The 10,931-nt window shown below is 32.3% G+C and overlaps 1 protein-coding gene across 1 annotated transcript; it reads right to left on the bottom strand.

The window, feature by feature from the left end:
* Positions 1 to 146: 146 nt before the first annotated feature.
* On the bottom strand, positions 147 to 4,846 carry LOC128177348 (uncharacterized). Its single transcript, XM_052844040.1, has 7 exons — positions 4,805 to 4,846; positions 4,641 to 4,703; positions 4,512 to 4,553; positions 4,334 to 4,372; positions 4,166 to 4,225; positions 1,106 to 1,180; positions 147 to 889 (listed from the first exon to the last, which is right to left on the bottom strand). Exons 1-7 carry the CDS (start codon positions 4,844 to 4,846, stop codon positions 824 to 826), a joined length of 387 nt encoding a protein of 128 aa, XP_052700000.1. The 3' UTR covers positions 147 to 823.
* Positions 4,847 to 10,931: the final 6,085 nt, after the last annotated feature.

The following is a 10,931-nucleotide window of genomic DNA, read 5'->3' as shown; positions in this document are numbered from 1 at the left end:
TATTTATTCCAATGTAAAATGGGGGTCCGTTTTAAAAGAAATGAATTTTAGAATTAAGGAGTCTGGCACAGGAAACTAAGTGATGGAGTAAATGCGAGACCGAATCACCCCCCCCCCCCCCCCCCACCTCCCTTTAAGTTAATTGAGAATATCCTTTATTTAAAGCTGCAGGTCTGTAACTTCCTGTCTGAAAAAATTTGGATGCACGATCTGGTTTAAATCCTGCAATAACCAGCTATTATCCTACGCCACTTAGGAAAAAAATATATGTATATATCATGTTCATGAAAATACCCACAAAACAAAATCAAAGTATTACCGAAACAATTCTAGCTATATAAATACAATGATGGTATCTGAAATTAAAATACATTGATAATGATAAATCTTGAAAATCATGTATTTTGAAAATAATTATCATAACATCAATAACAAAGATAGGATTCTAACGTTACATGTGTAAAGTACATGTACATACGTAAAATTTTTACATGTGAACATTTCTCCTGGTCTGCGCGCTTAACGACCAAACAGTTATACATGTATACATGTAGTCGACCTAAAGGTTACATGTAGTTGACTTTACAGTTACATGTAATTGACTTTACAGTTACATGTAGTTGACTTTACAGTTACATGAAGTTGACTTTACAGTGACATGAAGTTAACTTGACGTACACTTACACGTACATGGAGGTGAGCTATGTCAGTTACATATGTAGCTGACCTATAACAGTTACATGTGGTTGACCTTACAGTTACATGTAGTTGACTTACGCCTCGAGCCATCATTCTGTGCTTGATTTGTGCCTCCTTTTTTCATTCAAAGTCTTCTTAAGGGGGCCATTGCCCTCCTAAAGAAGTTAACGCCCCTCCTTATCCATGATGTCTACAAATTCACGTACAAATTAATTAATATATAAGTAAATGGTGGTTTTAAAAAGACATACAGATGTACTAGAGAAAAAAAAGTAAATGAAGCAGAATCCCCCCAAGAGTTTTGTACATGAGCACACAGCATTCAGTAGGTATGAATTATATATAAGATACATGTTTTGTCAAATACTTGAAAAGATGACAAACAACAATGAAATTATGTACAAACCTTCTTTTTTTGATATTCTATGTTTGTGGCATTGAAAAATGCCGTAACAATATCCCGGTGGGCGATGGGATCAGCCTGAATAAAATTATATCAAAATTAGATAATAAAAAATAAGACAGCCTCCATGATTAATACAAAACAACAGCTAGAATCTACCCCGCCATGTGCTACATTGTAGAATTTCTTATACAATATAAAACGAGTATTCTAAATGACTTGTAACACAATGCTTTGGGAATGTATTTCTAATGATCAAATGAAATTTGAGAGTCAGTCGTTGAGTTATAAAAAAGATATAGGGCTCACAGTTCATTGTCATGTAAACAATTCAAGGCGTGTGCCCTGTTTTTGTTTAACTAGGTTCAATATACCAGTTAAAATCTTTTTCAAGCTGATTAGTCTATCTTCTTTTTCATTTCAAGCATCAATAAACAATTTCTAACGTTTAACACACTCACTATAGGCCCAAAATGGAATTTTTACAAAACCTTTGTACATATTTTTTTTTTACAAAAGCTATGTTTACATATAGTCTGTCCCAAGTTATTGCTTCCATCACTTTTTGATGATTTTTAATAAAAAATTCACACACACGTGAAAGAAGTACAGTTGAAATCAGTGAAATGGAAAATATTCAAGATACATGCATCTTCATTGACAAATTATCCCTTTTCACTCATAAAAGTTTAGAGGAACGAAAACAAATTTCTTACGGAGATCTATAATGGGAAATGTTTACTTCTTTTCTCCATTCGGAGGTACTCGGGACGTGTCGCACATTTGTAAACGTTATCATCCGGGCTTATTAAAATGGCTGATGCAATGCAAAATCTCCGTAGACTTTCTATTTTGGGATGTGTATTGAAACCTGAAGTGGTAGAGGGGGCGTTTCAAAACAGATAATCTGGACATTTTTCATATTAGTGAATGAACGTAGTTTGGGCACAAAGGTATTTATTATTATCGAAATATCAAGCGAAAAGTGGTGGAAGCAAAAACTCGGGACAGAGTATAGCAAAGAATTGAAAGCTCTGTAACTTGCTTAAAACTCAACGAATGACACTCACATTATAGTTGCCTATTAAACATGCCTTACTGAAGCATTGTAAACATTAAAATCGAAAAATGATTTTTGAACAAAATCGTGACCATGACCCTTTAAGGCCTTTTTAATCGACAACCAAAGTTTGAGAGTCATTCTTTGAGTTATTATTTAGTTACAGAGCTTACAATTCTTTCCTTTGTAAACAAAGCTTTTGTTTACAGTTTGAATGTTGAAGTGAAAATTCCAGTTTTAGACTTAAAAGGCATGTGTTAAACGTTAAAAATCATCTTTTTCAACCTGATTTGTCTATACCTTCTAATACATTTTAAGCATGAATAGACAGTCTTTACTGGTAATTTGAAGTATGTAAACAAAAACAGGACACAATACTCGTTTACATGAGAAAGAATTGAGAGCCATGTATCTTTCTTATAACTCTGCGACTGACTCTCAAATTTCAATTTATCATTAGAAATGCATTCCTAAAGCATTGTAATTAAATAATAAAATCAGAAATAAAATTTGACCAAAATCGTGACCATGCCCTTTTAAATAATTATCTAAATGTGAAATATGTAACACAGTCACGAGTGTGTTTTATCTAAAATCATATTTTACATACTTTTTATTTGTTTGCATTGTTATCCTTTTTAATTCACATTTTTCTTATCTTTTTCTACAAGTGAGTGAAAAATATGTTGATGCATTGAAATGACGTTGGTATAAACTAGAAATCTACATGCAGTTCGAAGAAAGTGAATGTACATGCACAGGAAATATAGAGATTGATAGTTGAGTGATGTTTTGTCGTAATTTGGGGTGGGGTTGGGGATAAATACGGAAAAAAAGACATTGCCGCGCCAAAGGGAAGTGGGGTGCCAAGTATAAGAAAACCCAGGTCTGACTTGTCCAACAAAGGCGCTCTCTATTTGAATCAGTGAGTATAGAAATGATTTTTTTTTAAAAAACAACGTTGACTATATCTTATAGATATGAATATTTTTTTTTTCACTGATTTAAATGACGAGCGCCTATGTTTTCAAACCGCATATATATACAGTCGTTTTACCGGTAACGAATATTTGCCAGTATCGAATAATTTTTAAAAAATAATTATTGGTGTAAAACCAAGTTAAGGTTTTAATAAATCCAAGCTAGGTAAGTATAATACAGAAATAAATATTCCATCAGTGTGTGGAGTTGTTTGATATTTGCACGATTATTTACCGTATTGATTACAAATTAAAAAGGTGACCCAGATATGAACTGCCGGAAGTGCAAGGCAGAAAAAACGAAAGTGTTTGTTATTGAATCCTTTTTAGTGGATAATTAGTAATTGTAATCCATTTAATGAGATTATGCATCATATCAATTAATAATTGAGTTTTGAATGAAATTACGACTTCAGATAGAACCACGTGTAGTTTTCCTAGTGTCGGTTCATTGCGACAGAAGTATTATTTGGCTGGATATATTGATAGATATACGGGCAAAACAAAGGCAAATGGCAACTACTTATATTTAATTACTATTATTATAAAGTGTTTTCATGAAAATTCAATTTCATAAAGTAACGCAAAATGAAAACTGTTCAAGTCTAGTTTCAATTTGACGGGAAAACGGTACGATAAAAATAACGATCACATTATTTGTTTAAATAACATATTTCCACAATTATTTTTCCTTCTTCATTCTATTGACATGTACCTCTAGTGCATTTTTGAAATTAATTCGCTCCAAATTATTCGGTCAGTAGTGATAGAGGGCGCTTGATTCGATACTGAAAAAACGTATTCGAAACTAGGAAAATGGAGGGGGTGTTGAAATTACTATCTCCGCAATTCATCCTTTATATTTTCAAAAGTTTGATACTACAGTTTAGAGGGACAAACAAACGTGATTTAAACAAAAAATAAAAACATTTGGAATTCCGATAATAATAGTCGCATGCACGACGAAACCGCATACTGGTTCGTTACCGGTAAAACGACTGTATAATAGATTTATATTCTTACAATAGCTTCGATGATAATTTCCTCCTCTGCTTCATCAAGGATGTCTTCAAACCAATCATCCTGAAAACGATTATAATTCATAAAACGCCATTTTGAATAAATCAACAAATTAACATGGAGAGTTATTACGAAACTGTATGAATTAACAGTGAATAAAAAACAACTTACCAAATTTGATACGATTAAGAATTCACGAACTGGTCTTGGCTACAAAAAAAAACGTGCATTGTACGTCAGTGTATCAACTGATTGAAAATACAGATAAACTTTCATTAATATTTCATAGTTTAAAACTAACTGGCGATTAATTGATTAATAATTGCTCAGAATAAATTAGGTTACTTACTGGCTCGTGAGGTGGGAATTGGGGTCTGGGGCTGATTAAGTACTGTAAAAAAGTACAGAAAAAACATGTTATGATTCAAAATCCCTACCTAAAATTAGAATTTGAATAAAAATAAATTAAAGTATTTACCTGTTCAATCTCGGCAGGAGTGTATTGATGGGGAGGAACGTAGTAGCTTACGTCCCAGTATGCCTACAAAGGTAAGATATCGCTTTTAACTTTCTTGCGTATTAAGGTATAGTACGATAGTATATTCAGATATACGTAGTATATTTGTAAACTGAAATACTCACATCGGGGTATTGATTTGTATGTCTAATGATAGGCCCAGCCATCGTGGAAATCTGCTGAAATCTGAATCTATACAATAAGTATGACGTCACAACACAATAAAGATCTGACGTCACTATGACAGTTTCATCTATCCAATCAGAAAGAGGGATTTGTCACGTGTCTGAGTAACAGACGCAGAGTACTATGGGTAATACACGCGCGGATCCAACAATTCTATTTAGGGAGTCCGAGGGATATCTAAGTTTACCAAGAGATGAAATGGGGGGGGGGGGGGGGGGGGGCTATATTTTGGGTAAAGAACTATATATGAAATAAGTCAAATTTGTCCACCAAAGTTCGCTATTTTTAAAATGATTCAGGTACATTAATTTGTTGTGTTATTTTATAAAAGAGATAGCATGAAAAATGTTTTTCACCTATCTATTTGACTTATATGCACTCACTGGCAGTATATGACGTCAGAAGTGACGCTATTTTTATAATTCAATCAAAATCAATCAAAAATTGACATTTTTCTGATCTTTTTTTTCCGAATAGGAAATATAGAGCGACTCTTTGAACAAGAACGAACTTTTTGTCGCTTATAAGTATTGGAGAGATACTTCGTTGGTGAAAATATTTTGTTTGTTCAAGCAGTCGCTCAATGTTTTCTTAAAAAAACTGCCTCAAAACAAGCCGTTTTATGCTAAAAATGAGAAAATGGCGGAAAAAAGGTAAACTTTATGATGTCATATTTTTAAATTGTAAGCACTAAAATAAAAATGAAAATTATGAAAAAACTTCAAATGTATATTTGTACAAATAAAATAAAGAATTACAGTAAAATGACAATGTTCATTTTAGGGGACCATTTTAGGCTCAAACCATATATAGTCCTTTACTATAGTATTATGTAAATGTAAGAAATTTAAATTGTCACGGAGATTAGAGGGGGAGGAGGGCCTGGGACCCCCTCTATATCCGCGCATGTAGTAATGCCTTCAAGATAATTAAATTTAAATTACATGTATATAATCTTAAAAAGCCATATTGAACATTTTATTTGAAGTAAAAATTTCAAATTTGAATTTTAAATTTTAAATTTTCTGTTTAAGTGCAGATAAATTAATAAAATAGTATTTGAACATTTTTCGATAACCCACAGAAATACTACAGAACAAGTTTTAAAAGGATATGATTTGTATTTATAGGAGTAGCTCTATAATCCAAGTAATACTATATTCAATATCACAGTTAAAGGACGCTGTAAATTAAACAATGCATGGATTTATTCCTCGTATGAATATTACAAGGTAATGCAAAAGTTTTGTATATCATTTATGAATTATTTCAATTCAATTTTATAGATGTGATTTTTAGACATTTTTACCGGATTTATTATTTTTTTTTTTTGTTAAAAAAATATTGAGTTTTAATTTTTTTTGGTAAATACAGCATTAAAACAATAAAATGACAAGAAGCATGTAAGGGCGATTTTATATCAGAAGTCTTCCTAACCATGTATGCATTATGCTAACACAATGCCCATCTCATATCTTTCACATATATTTGTCTATAGATATCAGGTTCTGGCTACAAAAGAACTTACGGCAAAGTCGTTCATATTATCCGTCTCAGGGATTGATCTTAAACGGAAAAAAAATATATATTTACAACTATTTTGACTGCCATAATCATAATTCACAGCCATTAGAATTAAACATTGGTTAGTTCGTGATTAATCATCATTCATTAATTTGGTCTTTTAAAGTCGTAAGTTCTTTTGTAAAACGCAGCCCTGGCTACAAACTCTGTTACCTCCACCGACACACGAAGACTGACACCACGCACGATACACGATACGTGTACGTTCTGTGTCAAAAATACACGTTTGTTCCTCACTAATTGCTTTGGGTCAGTATTTCCAATATAAATATCATACAGAAAGTTTTGTACTTTCTGTATATAAGAAATACTCTCCATGCATATGTTCCTATGTCGAACTTTGCATCCCTCATGAGGCATCATCAAGGCAATACTGATCTAGCTTGAAGATTATTCATTTATACATGAGAAAGCCTACACATAAACATCGATAATATTGGCGATTTGGTCTCAGAGAATAGGACAAGGAACCCAATTTTCTGTATATTTTCCTTTTACACTATATTATCCCTTGAACAAATCAATCATGTTTTGGTTTTAGGGGGAAAAAACACTCGAAAGAATAATGCATTTAATTTGGTTGTTCAAAATCGAGCAAATAATCCCAGAGAGATGGAATTGGAAATGGCGACATCGACAGCAGTAGGGAGCTTCCTTCCCGGGTGAGCTGAAAACCATTTAAAATATGTAGAACTAGTACTACATACATTTGTATTACAAATATTTTGATGAATCCACGGGTTTACTAAAAACATAGAAATTAGAGTTATCCCCCTTCACTTGTGTTGGCAAACTCGGAGTTACTGTGAGAAGTTACAATTTAATTAAAGTAGTCCGAGTATCGCACTACGTCATAATACGGATTTTACAATATTGGTTCGACTTTTACAAAGCGTTTTTGATACCCGGTGTTATATAGTGCCTTTTCCCCCTAGCCATCTTTCCCCCCGGAAAAATGGCTATATAGCAGTTCTTCCCCCCGGAAAAATGGCTATATAGCAGTTTTTCCCCCACGGAAAGCTGACTATATAGTGGGCTTTCCCCCTTTTTATAGCCAGATTACCCCCACGGAAAACCTACTATATAGTGGATTTTCCCCCATTTTTACTTTCCGGCCATGTTTATTGCGGACCACTCGTGACAATAATTTGCAATAACTGATATGATATTAATTTCTCACAAAAAAGGATAATTATGGCATTTATTAATACATAGAATAAAATACATGGTTTTTCAACCCCAAATATGAACTAAGGCATGCGCCTTCATAACATGCATGTGTCATCATCGTTTATTTCACCTGTTCTCACCCCTTTTTGGAACACCTTTTACACGAATTTCGGAATACCTCGAATCTTTTTCATCTAATCGATGCTTATCCACAGTTTTGACTTTGACGTTATGAATACGCTAGTTTGGAAATTTAATTTTCCAATGTATTACCATCAATGTATAAGCTTCTCCCAGGGAACTAACTGACCAATCTTGACTTAATTTTGTAGAGGAAGGGAATAAAAAGTGGAAATGTATTACTCCCTTCGTCCAAAAGGTTATCAATTTTAAATTAATACCGTTAGAATTGACGATCTTAAAAACAAATATATATTTCTTCTGCTAAATATCAAACGGGAGACAGGATGCAATGATATGATGAGAAACTGAAATGTTTTAGTTTTAGGGGTATTTTAATTATGTATTAAAAGCATATGTGAAGTTAGTGTTTACCATTTCGTTTTAAAGTTACGCATATTCATATTTTAAAGCACATTTCTACTAAACGCGAGATATTATGATTTAAACATTTTTAAAAAAAATGAAATGTCTTCACAACCAGAACAATGTCGGTATCTTTGCTGGTTACTTTGGAAAATGTGAAATGGATCCTGAACTAACTTTATGTTTATATTGTCACTCACTATTTGCTAATTTTTTCACTTTTAAGTTTGCAACGTGATTTATAAATATACAATTTTGAAAACGATGCCACATAAATCAAGATGTACGATTCCATTACCTAAATTTATACTATTTGTTTCATATTTTTGCAATAAAGATTTACTTGTGTACCATATTATTTCTTCGAACAATTAAACAAGGGTAATTAAAAATACAAAAAAAAAAAAAAACAACCTCAAAAAACAACCAAGACATATATTGTGGTGAGCTGATTTTTTTTAAAATATAAGCTTGTTTTTCTAATCAACTAACAAGTAAAAAAGTCGTATATGCGCCTAGGTTATTTATTTTTGATTTTTGGTTTCTTCTTTTATGAATAAACGTTCATTGATTTATATCATTAGTCATCTTATGAATTGATTAAATGTTTTGAAGAATAATGAATTTTACCCGCGTACCTTTTTAAAAAATTTTGTTTGTAAATTTAAAAAAAAAGCAGCAGAATTAAAGTAATTTTCAATCATTTTGATAAAGAAATATATGAGTGGTTGTGTATTTTTAAATGATGGTTTTACTTTTAAATGACCGTAAAAATATGTTCATGTGATCATCTATAGTTTTTGAGATATGGGGCCCTAAAAATACATATTCTTTATAATTGGATTTCAAACATCGGGCTCGAAAACAACAAAGGCTCCTACCCTGCATGGGGGCTAAAATTTTTGGTGTCATCTACTAGTGGTATACCACTATCACTGTGAAAATATGGTTAATTGGTCATCTCTAGAATTTGAGATTCGGGTCACCACTCATAGAACACTATTCAATCATTATAATGGGGTTTTAAACATCGGGCCCTGAAACATTAAGGGCCCCTACCCTGAGGGCTGAAATTTTCAGAGTCATCTTCAAGTAATAAACATTTGCCACTATAAAAAATATGGTGATATGGTCATCTCTACAAATGTAGTTTATGAGACATTGGACCCTATTATAATAGGATTTTAAAAATCGGGCTCTGAAACATCAGAAACAAAATTTCTCTAAAACAGAGGTTTAGCTGGATGAAATTTTCACAAACAGTCTGATAGATTTATCAAGAAATTCTTAAAACATTCTCGTTTAATACAATTTCAGAACACAGAATTATGAATATAAGTGTTTAACTTGTAAAACTTTTTTCAATAAACTACCTAAATTAAGTTTTATGTGTAATTCCATTACACACATGTTCAACTTTCAGCATCGTCTATAAAGATAATAAATCGGCAAAACGAAACTTAACCTGTACAGATGAATGCAGATATACATGTATGCAACATGGGAGTGTAGAAACATTGATTTTAATCCTTACTGGATTTCCATAAATATTTTTTATAAAATCTGAACCAAAAACGTGCGGGAGAAACCCTACTATGGGGGAAAAGCTACTATATAGTAGCTTTTCCCCCCGGGGGGAAAGGCTACTATATAGTAGGTTTTCCGGGGGGAAAAGCTACTATGGGGGAAAAACTGCTATACAACACCGGTATTGATTTTGCACTACATCGCTGTTGTAAACAATGGCAATTATAAGCAATTAGAACGGTAATATATGTATTCTATGAGAGATAGAAATGATTAATGTTGAGAAACGAATGAAAAACGAAGTTTCTGATTAACCAGGATCTCAGGTATGCTTATATCTTCTTGGTTTTGACCCCCCCCCCCCCACCGAATTTTTCTTTTTCTTTTACTAAAACCGGTTTAAATTTAGAGACAGAAGCTATTTCGAATTTAATCAATCGTCAGTTAATTAATGTTTTAAATAATATCTAACATTGTTGACAGATCTAGGTAGAAAACTGTAGCAGAATGTAATTTTTACGGATTTTTTCGTCAGGGTCTACTTGGTTTAGAGCTTATAGCGTGAAAAGTAGTGCGTCAACATATAATTTATTTTATCAAATCTTTTTTCTAAGATGTCAATCTATAGAATAAACACCATGAATTTAAGTTTGAGTCCATAAAATAGTAAAAAAAATTACCAAACGCGATACTAGCATTGCATTTTGTGTATTCTATTTTGATACATCAGGTCCATAAAGCGCTTACAAAAATTTTCACAAAATTATTGATGAGATATGGATTAAATAAATATTTATACTCTATTTTGTATGTTCAGTTCTAATTTACCCAAATTTTTAGGAAAAACGGACGTCTGGCAAATTTCATAATTGTCAATAATTTTCGCAAGGGGGTACACCCGTCTGAGAGGTGATAACAAACAAACTAGCATGTAAACATACATATTTTCTTTTGTATATGTATTGCTAGAATGTATATTTATCATTTAAAGCTAAGCTTTTAATGATTGAGCCCATTTAGTGCCGAGTATAGGACTACCTTAAGACAAATTTAGTTAAGCAGTGTAACTTGTGAACTTCACGTGAATTGCACGTGGATACGTGCTACAATATACATGTACAAATTATTTATTCTGAATTAAAATTCACTTCATATTCTCTTCTTACGTGAAATTATAATTCCATGCATCAACAAAAGACGATAAGCGAATAAGGCTGGCAATACCTTAAAGGGACATGG

The sequence above is a fragment of the Crassostrea angulata genome, chromosome 1 (genome assembly GCF_025612915.1).
Source record: "Crassostrea angulata isolate pt1a10 chromosome 1, ASM2561291v2, whole genome shotgun sequence".
Lineage (NCBI taxonomy): Eukaryota > Metazoa > Mollusca > Bivalvia > Ostreida > Ostreidae > Magallana > Magallana angulata.
This window is presented reverse-complemented; position numbering and strand designations above follow the sequence as displayed.

Excerpts from the sequence above, each read along its gene's own strand:
- LOC128177348 (XM_052844040.1), bottom strand. The coding sequence starts at position 4,846 with ATGGCTGGGCCTATCATTAGACATACAAATCAATACCCCGAT. Across the intron at positions 4,373-4,511 it reads AATTCCCACCTCACGAGCCA|CCAAGACCAGTTCGTGAATT; the intron begins GTAAGTAACCTA and ends TTTTTTTTGTAG. Across the intron at positions 4,226-4,333 it reads TCTTAATCGTATCAAATTTG|GATGATTGGTTTGAAGACAT; the intron begins GTAAGTTGTTTT and ends AATCGTTTTCAG.